The following is a 16,556-nucleotide window of genomic DNA, read 5'->3' on the forward strand; positions in this document are numbered from 1 at the left end:
TGAAGGCATTTTTAAGACTCAGAATGTGGTTTAGTGTCAGGGTCACAGGTAAGTTATGGTTAGGCATTCATTTTGATGGTAAGATATGAAAACGTGTGTGTGTGTGTGTGTGTGTGTGTGTGGCAGTGGCTTCTGCTGAACTAGAAAGAAAAAAACTGGGAGGAGACGGTTTCATCGCAGCCAGCGGAGGCTGTGGATCAACGCATGATGAACGACCTTCGAAGCAACCGGAGCCAACGAGAGGAGAAGACGAAAGAGACCGCCCTTTGAGCTTAAAGGGGGCTCCTGATTGGATAGTCTGTCCTCAAACTCAGTCAGTAAGAGCTCCCCAGCTGTGAGGTGACTGTCAGCTGTACTGGGGGTCGGGTTGGGCGTGTCTATTACTTTAAGAAATTCATTAAAGTCTCAAAGTTTGTATTATTAGGGGCGTGGCCTCTTTGGTTGACAGAAAACTGCAGTTCCTGTAATCGCCACTTGAGGCAGAAATGATTTGTTCCTTTTAGTCAGCTTACGGTCTTTAATTAGCAGCTTTTTAGTACTTTTTAGCCTCATGTTCTCATATGATGGGCAGAAAAATCAGTCACTGTGTTTCTTTATAAACTCAGGTTAAGATGGTTAGGGTAAGCATGAAAGCATTACGTGAATTTGATGTCCCCACAAAGATATCAAAACAAAGACACAGAATTTTTTTCTTCTAGATCAGGGTCCATGTGCTCGCATGCCCGTCTCCATTTGACCCGGCCCACGCCGTCTTCGGGGCAGCGTTTGCTTTTCCCGTGTCTTCCTGAGGACTCTTCTGTTGTGGGTTGATCGGCCTCAGCCACCGAATCTTCCAGTTACCAGTGTTGGGAAAATTACTTCGAAAAAGTAATTAATTATATTTTCTAGTTACTTCTTCAAAAATGTAACTGAGTTAGTAACTGAGTTACAAGATACTAAAAGTAATTAATTACTTGAAAAGTAACTATTGCATTACTTTTAAAAAAAAGTTTAACCCTCTGGGGTCCAGGGTATAATTGGCCATGTTTTACTACTTTTGATTTTCCTTCCACATTTTACCTTTAAAAACGATTTACTTTGCCTTGTTTGGTATCATTGTTTTCAGCACAACCTCACGTGTCTGAATTTACAGTTATGTTTTCATTTTGTCATACTGTATAACCAGAATTGATCTAAAATCAGACAAAAAACATCAAATCCGAGTAGAAAAAGTTATTTTTTACTGTAACAACCACAAACATGTTTAATGAATCATATTTCATAACAAATATAAATTGTCAGTTTTAAAATCAGACGCACAAGTTTTACAAACAAAAAAGTTATTTGCAGCCATTTACCTTTTTTTTTAAACAATTTCTTCAAACTTTTTACAGAACAATCAGCTGTTCTTCAATAAGATGTCACACAAATTATTTGTGCCACTCCAAAAGAATAATTTCTGTCCACTATAAAGGAGAACATCACAGCCTGATACCTGCAGGTCTGACAGCAGCAGGTGTATCACTCCTGTTTCTACCTGGAGACAGCAGTCGCCTCATTGTTCTGACACACAACACAAAACTATCCACAACACTACACACTAACTACACAAGACAACACATGAACTACACACTCCAAACACGCTAAACGTCACAAATCTCTCACATCTCAAAACTCGCTCTCTCTCTCTCTCTCTCTCTCTCTCTCTCGCCGTCACTCCTAAAACTTCCTCCTCTTCCTAAACAACCAAATGTCATGTTGCCATATCATTTTTGATTGGTCGATGTGGTGCATTTTTCCACCAAAACAAAACGGGCTGTTTTTGTGTTTTTGTTTTGTTTGTTTTTTGCTCATAAGCAGAGAGTGCTTGCTGCGCTGTCCTTAGACAGTAAACGTGACGAAACTATTGAGGAAAAAACGCCGCGTATATCTTGTTTATCATGACTCTGGTTTTACGTGGCCTATCAACACAATTTATAAACTGGTATATGTCACCTTGTTGCTTTGTCTTTAAGTGGTCATGTGATTGGCTTACCACGACTACTTTATTCTTCCTCAGTCAAACAGCAGCACTCATGCGATTGTTTTGCCTCCTGAGCTGCAGGTGTTGTGCTAGACAGTGATCGTGATTACCGTCCGCGGGAGCGCGCAGCTGCTTAAAGCTGTAGCGTCCAGATTACTTACAGCTACTTCCGTGCAACTGATATAAGATGCGGTAAGCTGAACACAGCTTCAACCATCTGTTTGTTGAAAAATAGTAACGGACAGCATTTTCTTGTTAGTAACCGTAACGGCGTTGTAACGATAGGAATAGTAATTAGTTAGATTACTCGTTACTGAAGAAAGTAACGCCGTTATTCCCATCGCTGCCAGTCACATATCCATAATATCAACGTCCAGCTTCATGGCACTTGTCTGCTATTGGTGCAGAGTTCATCATGTGATGCGGTCAGGCTGAAGCTCCGTCATTCATTTTTGAGGCGTTCACAGCGTGTTTGCTGAGGATAGTATCGTCTGTGCAGCCACCAACCTCCACATAATGATAATGTATACTTTATTGATCCCCGTGGGGAAATTACTTGTTTTTCCTCTGCATTTGACCCATTCACTCAGTGAAGCAGTGGGCTTCACTGAGTGCCTACTAACTGCGCCCGGGGAGCAGTGAGTAGGCACGGTACCTTGCTCAGGGGTACCTCAGGGTAGCCGTTCAGTGGATTCGAACCCCCGACCTTCCGAGCATGGGGTTACCACTCTACCTACTGAGCTATCCCTGCCCCATGCTCCAGCTTTGTGATATTAATGTGTTTGTTTGACCACACTGCCACGTTCCAGTGCAATGCATGTTTGTCCCTCTGTGTCGTCTTGCAGGTTCCTGGTAGGCGGAGTCAGTGACGGTGAGCACCTGTCCAGCCTCCCTGTGTCAGTCTCTGCCCTCTCTCTGTTTATGCAGCACCTCAATTACAGTTAATTATGATTAATTAAGGCTTTTGCTTCTTTATATTTAACACATTTGTATATTTTTGTTAAACTGCGTGTCGCCCATTATTTGGACCTGACTGAGCTCCCTGTACAGACGACCTGAGACAGTCTTAGTGTGTCAATAATCTGCTGTTGTGTTTGTTCTGTTCTCGGTTATTTTCTTATGTATATAGGGACAGACATTGGAAACTCGTCTGATATAAATCACGTTTTCGTGCGCAGACTCATGTTTCACCCTCGAGAACACCGCTGGCCTCTCCGGCTCCCTCTTTTGTTTCGTTCATGCAGTTTGTTTGGCTTCATGTCACCGCCTGCAGCGTCAGGCTCTCAGTTTCGTTCAGAGCAGCAGGTCAGAGAGGAAACGCCATTCAGTACGAACAAGGCGATCCCGCTCACAGGGGCTCTAACACTGGTGCGTGACCCTGAGGGGGTCACAGACGTCTCTGGTTGTGTTCTAGAGCGTGTATCATCCTGCTCATCTGCTAATTATGATATGAATATCACTTAAATATTAAATATTTATTGAAACTACAATACTTAAATCAAAGAGGTTTTATATAAAGTCTGTCATCAATGACTTTGTTTTAGAATAAAAACTGAATTAGTTTGATTTGTACCCGAAAAACGCTGCACAGGTCAGGTAAGATTATATTTAAACTTTACATTTGGGACACTGGGGGACATACTTGTACCTAAAGCTTTCAGGTAAAGTAGAAAGTGGGCGTATTTTGCTCATTTCACGTTCGCTGTTCTTCTAAATGTGTTCTGGAGACGACTAAAGTGGCTTTCCATGAATAACAGTTCAAAGCAATCCTTTATCTGATCCTGAGCTTTCATGGAGCTGTCTGAAATAAGCTGCTTTAGCTTCTGTCTCTTTAACACCTCACTCACAATTTAAGCCCACTGTCTTCTGATTGGATGACTTCAGGAAGCCTGCTGAGGGGCAGTACCCTGCGCTGACGAGCTGTACGGCCTACACCTGTGAGATGTGATGATATGATTATTTTTTAAGTGTCCATCAAAATTTCCGAACATTATTTCATGTCCCTGAATCAGTTCACCCACGTGTACTGATTCACGCCCATGTAGCCCATTTGGAGTTGGGAGGTGTTGGTGATGTCATCGTGTGTGTGAGAGACGTTTTTTATTTCTCGTTTTTCAAATACATTTAAAACAGTGTCACTTGGTTAATGTTAGTAAGACTTTAGTTCGGGTTAAAAATCGACGCCTTTTGAAGCTTTGTTCCCATCTTAGTTGCCGTGGTAACGCCTCTCTATTGGACAGACAGTAAACATAGTTCCCACTAAAACACATCACTTACAAATCTGTAACATTCACGGACATTAACGATACACGATACATATCAGACTTCTTTACTCAGCCGGAGGTGTCGCCCCCTGCTGGACATTAGAACAAATGCAGGTTTAAACTCTTCATTCAGAAAACACACAGCGAACACATGCTGGCATTTATGAGCAGAACACTTTAGAGTAAATGTCCTCAGCAGTTAAAGTAAACAACCTATTCTTGTAACACATTTATAGAAATATCCCATGATGCACCCAGATTTGATTGGACTGGTCATGTGATGTTTAACAATGACATCAGAAAATGTGTGATGAGTTTTGCTTTTTTATTTTCTTACTCCATGAGACCTCTGGAGGTCAGAGGTCATGGAGTCCAGGTGATGACCTGGATGGCGGTCTGAGTGGCCCGCCGGATGTCCTGGTCCTCCTCCGCAGCCTCAGCCTTCTTCTCCAGCAGGGGGAGCTGCTCCAGGAGGAGGCAGCGGCCGTTAGGAGCCTCAGCCAATGAGGTGAGCGCACGAAGGACGTGCATGATGAGGGCCTTCCTCCTCTTCTTCATCTCCTCCTCGTCATCGTCCCCGTGCTTCTCAGACAGCAGGCCGAGGAGGACGGGGAGGACGTCCAGGTCCAGGCACCGCTGCTTACCTGCAGTCACAGATACTTCTGTGTTTGAAACATGAAACTAAACTGAAGCTGGGTCGGTACCTTTAGACTGATCGTGGATGAAAAAAACGATTTTACTTAAACTGATCATGATTCAAAGTTTGGAGTTTCTGAGTTGAGGGTTGTGGAAGCGGGTGTGTGCGTTTGTACCGGTGGTGATGATGACGGTGTTCATGATGACTCCTGCAGCGTTGGCTTGAACCTCCACGTCTTTGTCCCGTAGCAGACCGACGAGGACAGGAAGGACCTCGGCATCCTCGCAGACCTGTCGCTTCCCGTCCATGGGAACGCTGTAACCAGCAGACAAACAGTCGGTTAAACCAGCACACGGCGAGGAAACAAAAGCACAGCCTGGATCAGAGTGAGCTGTTCTACCTGAGTGCCATCATTGCTGCGGCCGCCTCTCGGCGGATGATCGAGGATCGGTGGGACAGTTTGCGTCCCAGCAGCGAGACGCCATCGGAGGCCAACCCCGGCAGGGCGTCCAGCCTGGAGCAGTGGGTGAGGGTGGAGAGCAGCAGCAACTGCACCTCCTCATCTTCCTCCTTTGTGAGTTTCAGCATCAGTTTAGGCACCAGAGAGAGGAGAGCCTCTGCTCCTGCAGGGCGGCGTGGAAAACCCAAAATTAAGCCCTGAACTGTCCTCATGAACGCCCACAGACGTACAAGTGCTGCAGCGTGTGACCTGCTGCCCTGAGGACACGCCCCCTGACCCCTCAAACATCATCTTAGTCCTCAATCATTAAAATCCGGGTTTGAGTTCAGCTGCTGATGCTGAGAATCCGAGCTTACCTGCAGGCAGCAGAGCGAGGCGGTTCAGCACTCGGTGGACGTTCCTCCTGCAGGAGAACGAGGAGTCGTCCAACAGCTGACAGAGAGGAGGGAGCAGGGAGGAGGCGAGGACGGCCTGCCTGCAGGAGGAGGCGACAGGACACACACATGAACCCTGAACAGCTTTAAAGCTCCTGAACTTTCAGAAAGATTCAAAAAATGACACAAACGGATCCCAACAAATATCCTAAATTTATAAAAGAAACTCTGCTAGTTAAAGGTCCACAGGCAGACGCAGCTCTCATGATTTAGCTCTTATTTAATCCTTTATTTATCTTAATAATTTAAAAAAAGTAAATTCTGTGTTTTTAATAGGTTATTAAATAAAATTGAAAAGTTATTTCACAGTGTTAATAAAAAAAAGTATTTTGTGTAATTTGGTGGTTTATTTATTGTCAAATAATTTAAAAAAGTTTTTGTTCATTTGTGTTCGACATTTATTTCAATGTCATGTTTAAAAGCTCCATAACACAAATACTTGATACGGTGCCGTAATATCAGGTAAACACACGACATGTGTGTAGTTATGTTGTGTGTTCGAAACATTGGTAATGTTGTACTCTTTAAGTTCACCTGCAGCTGAAAACTAGTTTATCAATAATTCAAATACATTATGAAAGACCCCTGATATCCCCCCCTCAGAGGAGCCAAACTTCAGCTTCACCTGGACCTCACAGCTGGGTCACAGCGCCACCTGCTGGAGGGATCGCAGCACAGCAGAAACTGAGAGCCCAGCAGTTCAGATTTTCTCTTCATCGTTCTTTTATTCAGCTCACACGTTTCATCCTTTTTTCCAGAACAGTCGTTTGTCAACTTTTCAGGCTCAACATTTTCTCTCCTGTCTGAAAAACTCCCCAAAACAAGATTTTGTTTGCTTCTTCGTGATGAACTCGAGTGTTTGAGCGGATCTTTGGTCTGTGATCGACTCCAAACACGTTTGTCTTAAAGACACGAGAAGCTTTGTGCCCTCAGTGATCATTTTAAATAAAACTGTTTAAACTGTTTGGCTGTAACTTTGTGTGTTTTACTTTCAGTTTGGTGACTTTGTTGTAGTTCTAATGTTGCTGTTTTGCATATTTTTGTTTTGCATCACTCTGCTGTTATTATTTAATATCTGTTGTTTATTTCTCTTAAAGTTTTGCTAGTTTTTGGTTGTCATTTTTGTGTATCTGTTGTTTTGCATTATGTGGTTGTTTGATCTGTTTGCCTCTTTATTGCAGTTGTGAGTGTTTTGCTTTCCTGCTTTTCCGTTTTAAACAGAATGACCTGATGACCCCGTTTTCCTCCCGGTGCTGTGCCTGTTTGTCTCGGTACACGTACCTGCCGATGCTGTGTGAGGTCAGCAGGTGAAGAAGCTCACAGGTTTTTGCTCTGACTGATGGATCTTCATCCCTGAACAAAACCTTCAGCTGCTTCAGAAAACCTGCAGAAGAAGAACCAGTTTGTACTTTTCCCAACTTTCCTCCATTTTAGTCACAGCAGAATTCAGAGTGGGCCGGTGCCACCCCAAGTCCCACCTCCAAACACGCCAATAACAGCTAGTGAAACACCTGAAGTCCTCAGGTTATGTTTTATAGTTTCCAACAGCCTGGATGTCCAGCACAGTTTCTTTCACGGCTCCTCCCTTCTTTCCCTCATTCCCCCTGAACTGCACACCTGTCCTCCCTGTGCAGAGGGTCGACATCACGGTGACCCTCTGAGCTCTTACCTCCGGTAACAGCCTGGTACAGTCGCTCCGGCTCATGCACCAGGTCACAGAGTGACGTCAGAGCCCGGAGCCTCGCCGCAGCCCCGGCCCGCTGCAGCTCCCCGAACAGCTGCGGCACGGCCCGCCGCCCGAAGGCCATCGGAGCCCGGGTCGGGTCCGTGACTGCCCCGGCCATCCGGGACGAAGCTCCGCGTAGAGGTGAGAGAGGGGGCAGGGTAATCGATCAGGAGCACACCGGGTCCGCTGGTCAGCCGATCAACGCTCACCTGTTGCCTAGTAACCGCATATAAACATCAGGCCACTGTGGTGATGCGTTTCAGGCCCGTAGGACTTATGGGAACCTCCTGACTGGTCCTGTTATTCCGTGATCATTTGTTTAAATCGAACAGAAACACAATCATCAAATCAAACAATCACATTAAACAAAGCGGAAGCAACAACCGAAGGAGCTGCTGCCATGGAAACCATCCAGTGAGGGTCCCGGTGCAGCTTCTGTGCTGTAAGGAGCTTGGAAAGAAAAGCGTCTGGACTTCTTTAAGTTGCTTGAAGACATTTCACCTCTCATCCCAGAAGCTTCTTCAGTTCTAGGGTCAAATGGTGGCGAGTCCCCCGAAAGAGGGACAAAGGACCCCCTGATGATCCTCCACCTAATCACATGAGCCAAGGTGTGAAAGCGGGTGTGGGTCACAATCAGCCAGGGTTTCGGGTGAGCTCATTGTGAAACCTGGCCCCACCTTGTCATGTGATTTCCTGAGGTCAGATGGCCCAGGATGTGAGTGGGCATTAAGGCGTCTGGGGAGGGAACTCAAAACTGGATTATAGATGGCAGACAGTTGGTGTCGTAAACCACCGCCTCTGTTCAAAGATGGTCGCTCACAGTGGACATAGATGGCTTCTTTCACTCCTCTTTCAAACCATCTGTCCTCTCTGTCCAAAATGTGAACATTGGAGTCCTTGAAAGAGTGACCTTTGACCTTTAGATGCAGATGGACTGCTGACTCTTCTCCTGTGTCATTTCTCATTATTACACATAACTTCTCTCTGCTTCGGTTTCTTTGCATGTGTGGACCGGATGAGTTGTTACAGAAAGAGAATTTCATTACAACACCACTTTTACAAACATATTTAGAAAACCGGTAACGTGTTCAAGACTTATTTTACCTGCCGCAGAGACTGAGAAAGTGCTAAGACAGTCAAAACTAATCCACCCTGTGAGAAAAGAGCCCCACTGAACACAAATCAGCATGATGAGAACTACTGATGATGAAAGAAAGCATTTTTATCTGAGGACTTTATTTTAGTCTGAGCCCAGTCCCATCTGCTAACATGGAGGAGGCGGGGTTTATGACCTATACTGCAGTCAGACACCAGGGGGCGATAGAGACGTCTGGGCTTCATTTTTGGGGAGCTATTAGGTCAAACCTGTGGGAAAAAAGAACTCAGTGTCTCTTAAACCTGAAATGAACTTATTGAAATTACTGGAAAAACATCAGAACGAGCTGATGCTGACGTCATTGTTGAGGTCGACGCACGAGGCAACAAAAAAAAAGGAGAGAAACTGAAACGTTTATTGTGTGAAGCTGTTGGACGAGGTGAACGGAGCCCTCAGTTCAAACATAAATGAACACATGAGAACATGAAAAACATTCAGGTTTTCATTTTGGAAGCAGAATAAGAGAAAAACAAAAACCTGCCTCAGTCTGATTCTCATCCAATCAAATCAATAACCAACAAAAAAACATTTAAAGACAAACCAAAATCATTTTTGTGTCTATTTCTTCTTCTTCTTGCTCTTCTTCCCTCCCTCTCCCTGCTGAGAGCTGGTGTCGCCTCCTCCGCTCTTCTGGGTCCGAGTCTTGAGTTTGGGGATCATCTCTGCGACGTAGATCATCACGTCTTTACCTGCGATCACCACACACGGCACAGCTTTACCTCGGCTAATGTCGTCTACGTGCAGCGGTGTCCTTTCAAAATAAAAGCACTCACGTGAGCTGAACTTGTCCTGACACGGGCTGCCGTCCGCCTGCTTAATCTGAACTCTGACCCGACCTTTGAACTGGCTGTCCCTGTTCCACTCCCGGGGGTGGATTTTGTTCTGGAAGAGACACACAGAGTCCGACTCCACCACGCTGTGTTTTACAGAGAGAGTGTGTGTGTGTGTGTGTGTGTGTGTGTGTGTGTGTGTGTGTGTGTGTGGGGGGGGGGATTCTCAGGTGTTACCTCCATGTAGACGTTCATCCCTGCAGCCGCCAGCACGTCTCTGATCTCAGTGCAGGACGGATTCTCCACCGCCTGCAGACACAGCAGCACGTTCACACTCAGCACGCCACTTCCTGTTTATTTTACTTTAGTACATTTGAGCGAGCAGCAGATGTCCTGATGCCCGATCAATCATCCAGGTAAGGAAATCCCAGAAGGTTGATTCTGTTCATCTGGATGTTTTCAGTGGGAGAAACGTTTCATGATGATTAACAGCTGCTGATCAAAGTCCATGATCTGTGATCAATGGTTGTTGATCGATGGTCATGAGAATTTGCATATTATTGATCATAAACTGACCTCCAGCCCACTGTTCATGAACAGAATCAACCTTTTCACAGTGAAACTTTTTGTTTCAGGGTTTTTTCCTCCATCTGATCTTTTTTTATTTTTTAAATCCAAGAGTTTTTTCACACTTTTATCTCGTGTTTCAGTCGACTGTAAAATCCTCTAAAAGAAGATGAGTTAAGTTTAAAGATCACAGCTCAGGTTTCAGAGGTAACATCTCATTAAACACGATCATTCAGGCTTCAGAGGCTGTTTCCATGTTATGCTACAAACACTTGTGCGTCATGATTTTTACTTATTTAAAAAAATGAATCTTCCAGCAGTCGTGCCTCTCCTTGTAGACGCACAGCACGAGCTCTAATGATCTTTATGCCGTTTTCCTTAAACGACTGTTTTCATCTACAAAAACATGTCACACAGGCTGCGAGCTGCGAGCGTACGTAGTCATCAAACACATGAAGGTTAAACCGTCACCTTCTCCACGGAGATCCTTCGTCCTTCAGCCAGCGTCTTCTTACTGTTGATGTAGACGGGATAGAGGCAGACGAACCTGAAACAGACGACGCAGCGACTCAGTGACTGACGAACAAAATCTTTGTCTTTTTAAGAAACTTCTCTGGTTTCGCTGCTCAGATGTGAATATTTTGCATTTCTGAGTCACATTAAAACAAACACTGATGACACTGAATCGCCTGCAGCACAAACGTCAACGTTTCTGCTCCGTGTGTGTGTGTGCGTGTGTGCATACAGAGCTGTGCAACAGTCTTCAGCCACTCCTCAGTTCTTTACATTTTGTAGGAAAATTGGAACAGAGTAAATATAAATGCAAATGCAGCAAACAGGGCAAAAGCAAGCAGCCTGGAGGTGAATCCGTGGCGCGAGCAGCTTCATCCTTCAGCTCAGTGTGAGCTCTGAGCTGCTCTCTGTCTCTGTGAGGATCTTCAGTTCTCCAGGCTTCCTGAAAGACACTCATGTTGTGTTGTCCCACTCTGCTTCAGTCATGCTGAGGTCCGGCTCTGATGGCGTTCTCCTGTGTGCTTCACTGACGGTGTGTTTGGATCATCGTCGTGCTGAAACATGAAGCTGCTAAGATCAGATGTTCCTGCATGGAGGATCAGACTCCACCTGCAGCTGAAACCATGACAGAGTCTCCACCTGATGGCTGCAGCCTCTCAGTGTGGGACCTCCTCGTACACACGGACCATGATGAGGATCCATTTCTAAATCAGACCTGTTCCTCTGGTCTTCAGGGCTCAGCCTTTCCTCCCGTATCCCTTCATTAAGAAGGTCTTCCTACAAGCCGAGACATTTCTGATGAAGCTTCAGTGAACATTAGACGATCAGCTGAAGATCCAGATCATCTCTCAGATCCTGTTGATCCACTGTAGAGTTTTTTAGGCCTCACACTTCTTCTGTACAGTTTTTCTTTAGACTTCTAAATAAACGCTCCACACCACGCTGAGATATGCCACATTATCAGAGTTCAGAGGCTTCATCAAAACAAACTAACAAAGATAACAAACACACGCTATAAAAACGGTCAGGAACCAGGATTGGGCTAAAAATGAGAGAAAACAATGGAGGCCTTCTAGAGAACTGTTGCTCAAGAGCACTTTAAAAGTTACAAGAACGTCTGTCTGCTTGTAAGCAAAACATAAAGAAATGAGACCTTTGTCTTCCAGTTTGGTTTCTCCGCTCTTCACTCAGATCTCTGTGGTACCAGCTGCTCTGACTGAGGAGGGAAACATCCTGTAAGCTCCACAAAGAGGAACTCTGAGCTCCACAGATCTGATCAAACTCTCCGAACCGGAACGTTCAGCAAACTTTCTGCACATTAATGTGACTCTGATCACATTTTGTCCCTTTAGCTTTAAAAATAAGGCAGTCTGTAAACATCAAGCTTAAACTTCTTATCACACGTCATGCTTAAGGATGAGGACCACAGGCCAAACTTCATGTAGAAAATGCGCAATTTAACTTTCCCTCTGTTCCCCGCGACTTTACACACAGCTCAGTACAAAATACGATTTAAATATCGGCATGAAAGACATTTCACTAAAAGTCCTTTAAAAACTCAGTGTCAGCTTCTCAGAATGTCCTCGTTTCATCAGCGTTTCATCGTCGAGGTTCGGCTCTGAATTGAACATTTAAACCCTTAAAACAACCTTTTTCCGTGGAGCTTCAGTTAAAAGCTTCCGGAACTGTATGCCGAACTGACGATCAGTCTCCCAGGATCCACATGTGTGCTTCAACATCTTAAAATAAGCACGTGTCGTTTGTAGGTGCATTTGTTTCCTTAAATGTTTAAAGTTCTCTACAGGAGTCCGCACGAGAAACCGGCTAGCTCTGTTAGCTGTAGCTTAGCCAGGGTCCTGGACTTACCGCTCTTTATCCGCGGGGTTCTGGGTGAGATGAGCCATGGCTGTCGCTGCTCGGGGACTAAACACACCGTCTGATCCGAGCCTCTCAGTAATGGACACTAATATGTTTGTAGTATCACCTCACATACACACAGGCTACCGTAAAGATAACGCAGCCATATGGCCACACTGTTGACAACAGCCGCTTCTCTTCTTCGTCTTCTGTATTTAGGCAGAATACACATAACGCTGGGATGTTGCTGCCCTCTACTGTTTGTCAATTCCCGTTTTGACATGAATAAATGTTGTTGTAAACCTGTGAGTGAAGAAAGAAGCTTTAGACTCTAAGGCTTAGAGTCACATGTGAGCCGTAGCCTCAGTTTCTTGTTGTTAGCTGACAGGTGTAGCCCACAGTGTGGTCTTCTGCTGCTGTAGCCATTCTGCTTCATGGTCTGATGTGTTGTGCTTTCAGAGATGCGCATCTGCATAACTTGTTTATAACGAGCGGTTGTTTGAGTTACTGTTGCCTTCCTATCATCTGTCTCGAGTTCATTCTACGAGCCAGTTTCTCCCAGAGAACTGCTCCTCACTGGATGTTTCCTGTCTCAGGCCGCTCTCTGTAAACCACAGGAGGGAAAAGTCCAGCAGTGTCTGAAATACTCGGCCCGTCTCGTATCAAGAGCCTCGTCCAGTCATCTTCCTGATGCTCAGTTTGACTCCAACAGGCTGTTCTGACCATGTCGACATGCTTTAACATTGCTGATTCATTACAGGCTGATTAAATGATATTTGTATTAACGAGCAGTTGAACAGATGTACCTAATAAAGTGGCTGTTGAATCCATGTAACTGTTCAGCACTTTGTTTGAAAGTGCTTTATAAATAAAGTTATTATTATTGTTGTTGTTGTTGTTAAAGTGATGCAGAAAAACTAACTGTGCTGACAGCCTCCTGCAGCTGTCTGCACTCTGCCAACCACACAGATGTTATCAGTCATTCACTTTTCTACACTCCTTTATGGCTGAAGAATTGTAGAAATTATCACATTTAAAGCTACATAAACATTTATTATTAGCCAGCCATTCCTTTAAGCAATAAAACACAATGAAAACACCTCAGTGCACGTAAAAGTGCTGCAAGTAAACATAATTACTCTGAGGAAAAATATTCCCCCTCAGTATTATTGTTGTGTTTGTTTGATTCTCTACATTTCACAATGGACTAAGAAAAAAAATCCCATTCACTTGACATTAATATTAAAATAATACATAATACAACTGCGATCTGTCCAGGCTGTGCCCTGCCTCTCGCCCTATGACAGCTGTGATAGGCTCCAGTGACCCCGCGACCCTGAAAAGGATAAGTGGAAGTGAATAGATGGATGGATGGATCAGAGTCATGGTTACACTTAACATCACCATACAGCACAAATCAGTGACAGTAAATGTTTATTGTTCAACTATTACAAAAATATATGTGTATATAGCATTAAAAATCAATTTTAATGTTGCCAGGGAGATGAGTCCACATGACAAAACAGCTCACACTCTCCACCTCTGAATAAGCTCAGAAATTTGCAGCTGTTACAGTAAATAAAAGCAATAACAGACGATCAGTGTTATGTCAGGTACATGTTTGGTAAGAAGTCGACTAGCTTGTTCAAGCTGTGAAATTCACACAAACAGTCTAATTATCCACGGTGGTAAATCCCACCGACACCAAGTGCAGTTCTTTTCTTTGGTATTTGGCAGGTTTGTCCACAGTTTGTCGACTTTGTGTAATTTAAAGATGTTTGAAGCTGAACGACTCCTCGGTTACTCTGGGTAACTAAACCAGACAGATTCAGCATTTATGATTACAGGAACTTTCCTTTAGTTTTCAGTTGATTAATAAACGTGACAGATTTAGACTTTAGAAAGCAAGAATACTCATGATTAGCTCAACATTTAGAGTAACTAGCAATGGAAGTATAATTATAAGTATAAAAAGAAATTATTTGTGAAATCACATAATACTTTAAAGAATATGTCACCTGCAGCAGCAGCAGCACCTGCAGCAGCAGCAGTCTACAGCACATTCATTGACTCTGCTTCAACATTAGTTTCATCTTGTTCTTGTCTTTTTTGTTTTTGTGCTTTTCTGTTTAATTTTCTAGATACTTGTTAAGCAAAAGCCAAGTGGAAGAGAAGATGCGGATAGCCCAGGTTATGATCAATGACCAAAGTGATTCCTTCTTTCTATACTGGCACTCTTGCAGCAGCGTGTCCACCGACGCCTCCTTCTCCCTGAACACCAGCACCAAATGACCACATTCATCATCATCACTAATCCAGCCTCGCAGTGCAACTTTTATAGTTGATTGATTGAATCCAAAGAAGGTCAGCAGGACTCGGTCAGATAATAGTTGGCAATCAAACTCTGGACTTGAGTTTGAGCTCAGGTACAAAACATCTGTGGCGTTGTCTGTCGCACAGTTGTCTATGGTGACTGAGCCGTTGCTGAAAGTGAACATGTAAATGTCATTTCCATCACCTCCAACCAGATAATCTCCACCAGTGGACACCAAGATGTCGTTACCATCTGAGCCTTTGAGAAGAGAACTTTCATAACCAGACACTAAGATGTCCGAATAGATGGTGCCGACCACAGTTTCCACATCCTTCAACACGTCGCCCGCAGCGTCAGCGTAGTGGCCTTGGCCCGTCAGCAGGTTAACATAAACCCCTTCACCCTTCTTATGATCACCCCGATAGAGAACCGAGTCTCTGCCTGGACCTCCGTCCACCAGATCAGCTCCTGGTCCAGGAAGGAAGACGTCCCGGCCAGAGTTTCCCATCAGTGTGTCATTTCCATCTTCACCATAAAGAGTGTCGTCTCCTCTCCCACCAATCAGGATGTCAGCTCCATTTCCTCCTACCAGCGTGTCATCTCCATCACCTCCATCCAAGGCGTCGTCCTTCCACCCACCAATCAGAGCGTTGTCTCGGTTGTTGCCTATTATAACATTCGACTGGGAGGGGCAGCCTTGCACTGTGTGAACCTCTGACAGATTTCTCTGAGCGCTGAGGTCCAAACGACAGTCCACCTGAGACTGTCTGAGAGTCACTTTGAAAGCTTCTACCTGATAGAAAGAGTCGTCTCCAGATGAGTTTAGAGATTTGAGTTTGAAATGGACGCCATCAGAGCTCTGAAATTCTACATGCTGATGTTTTTCACCTTTAGCATAATTGCGGAGAATGAATTCTAATCTTTCCTCATTTTTCATGATTCTAACATGAACATCATTTCTTGTTGGTTCCATTAAAACTGTTGAGTCCAGTATAACTCGACTTCCATCAAGGAAATCCATTTCTACCAGCACAGTGTCAGTTTTCTGATCTTCTGCAAAGTTATCAATGATTACCATGTTTTCATCCCCATGTTTGATTATATAAGTGTCTTTGCCTTCCCCTCCTTTCATCAGTGCCCCCCCAGTGTGTGGATCCAGTAAATTCTCATTGCTGTTTCCAACCATGATGTCAAATCCTGAGGAGCCGTACATTTCTTTCACTGATTCAACATCATTCATAATCATCACTTTTCCTTGGTAGCCACAAAATCTATATTCCTCTAAATAAGTGCTTCTGTAAGTGTAACAGGGCAGTCTTTCACTATAAGTGTATATGTTATATAAATCTGACCTTGGCTGAAGTGGTTCAGGACTCTGGTTTCTGTAGTCGATGGTTAAAGGCAGCATTAAATCCCGTCCACAGCTGCTGATGCTGGGCTTCAGTCCAGCTGTTACTCCATCACTGGTCTTGATCTGCAGATGCTGATAATTCTTTGATTTAAACCAGTTCTGTAAAATAACAGTTCTTCTGTCCTGCACGTAAACGATGACGCTCTGACCTTCACATCTACATGTTATATGCTGATATTGTTCTTTAAGGAAGAGCAGGTCCAAGGTTAGATCTGGTGATAGATTGTTGATGGTTTTCACTCCTTGTCCTGCTGTGATAACGTACCAGTCCTCTCCTCCTCTCCCCTCAATGAAATCATCTCCTAATCCAGGGACGACAACGTTGTGTTCTTTGTTTCCTTTGATGACATCGTTATAGTTTGACCCGCGGACCTCTGTCACGCTGTCCAAAGCCTCATCCTTCTCAAGGTCCACCTTCAGAGGAGACGGGGAGCTGCTGTAGTCA

General features: G+C 44.4%; 2 protein-coding genes and 1 long non-coding RNA gene across 5 annotated transcripts; 1 reads left to right on the forward strand and 2 right to left on the reverse strand.

Moving 5' to 3' along the window:
- The first annotated feature begins 60 nt into the window (after window positions 1–60).
- Window positions 61–5,255, forward strand: LOC134638922 (uncharacterized). 3 transcript variants are annotated; one of them, XR_010095298.1, is made up of 5 exons: window positions 61–339; window positions 699–867; window positions 2,848–2,873; window positions 4,612–4,774; window positions 5,152–5,255. It is a non-coding gene; the product is annotated as an uncharacterized LOC134638922 (long non-coding RNA). The 3 variants fall into 3 exon arrangements; XR_010095300.1 differs by having other exon boundaries at window positions 61–317; XR_010095299.1 differs by lacking the exon at window positions 2,848–2,873.
- On the reverse strand, window positions 4,630–8,921 carry rsph14 (radial spoke head 14 homolog). The gene is made up of 6 exons (XM_063489813.1): window positions 7,467–8,921; window positions 7,079–7,181; window positions 5,720–5,838; window positions 5,304–5,526; window positions 5,079–5,218; window positions 4,630–4,910 (listed from the first exon to the last, which is right to left on the reverse strand). Exons 1-6 carry the CDS (start codon window positions 7,639–7,641, stop codon window positions 4,630–4,632), a joined length of 1,041 nt encoding a protein of 346 aa, XP_063345883.1. The 5' UTR covers window positions 7,642–8,921.
- Window positions 8,922–9,011: 90 nt separating this feature from the next.
- srp19 (signal recognition particle 19) lies at window positions 9,012–12,598 on the reverse strand. The gene is made up of 5 exons (XM_063489871.1): window positions 12,396–12,598; window positions 10,488–10,563; window positions 9,687–9,758; window positions 9,453–9,561; window positions 9,012–9,368 (listed from the first exon to the last, which is right to left on the reverse strand). Exons 1-5 carry the CDS (start codon window positions 12,431–12,433, stop codon window positions 9,238–9,240), a joined length of 426 nt encoding a protein of 141 aa, XP_063345941.1. The 5' UTR covers window positions 12,434–12,598; the 3' UTR covers window positions 9,012–9,237.
- Window positions 12,599–16,556: the final 3,958 nt, after the last annotated feature.

The sequence above is a fragment of the Pelmatolapia mariae genome, linkage group LG2, assembly GCF_036321145.2.
Source record: "Pelmatolapia mariae isolate MD_Pm_ZW linkage group LG2, Pm_UMD_F_2, whole genome shotgun sequence".
In the NCBI taxonomy this organism is placed as follows: domain Eukaryota; kingdom Metazoa; phylum Chordata; class Actinopteri; order Cichliformes; family Cichlidae; genus Pelmatolapia; species Pelmatolapia mariae.

Bases quoted from the DNA above. Each gene is read 5' to 3' on its own strand.
- rsph14 (XM_063489813.1), bottom strand. From the start codon at position 7,641: ATGGCCGGGGCAGTCACGGACCCGACCCGGGCTCCGATGGCCTTCGGG. The intron at 5,839-7,078 runs GTACGTGTACCG...CTCCTCCTGCAG, and splicing joins ACCTCACACAGCATCGGCAG to GCAGGCCGTCCTCGCCTCCT. The intron at 4,911-5,078 runs GTACAAACGCAC...CTGTGACTGCAG, and splicing joins CACCGTCATCATCACCACCG to GTAAGCAGCGGTGCCTGGAC.
- srp19 (XM_063489871.1), bottom strand. From the start codon at position 12,433: ATGGCTCATCTCACCCAGAACCCCGCGGATAAAGAGCG. The intron at 9,759-10,487 runs GTGACGGTTTAA...CTGTGTCTGCAG, and splicing joins GAAGGATCTCCGTGGAGAAG to GCGGTGGAGAATCCGTCCTG. The intron at 9,562-9,686 runs GTAACACCTGAG...TGTCTCTTCCAG, and splicing joins GGATGAACGTCTACATGGAG to AACAAAATCCACCCCCGGGA.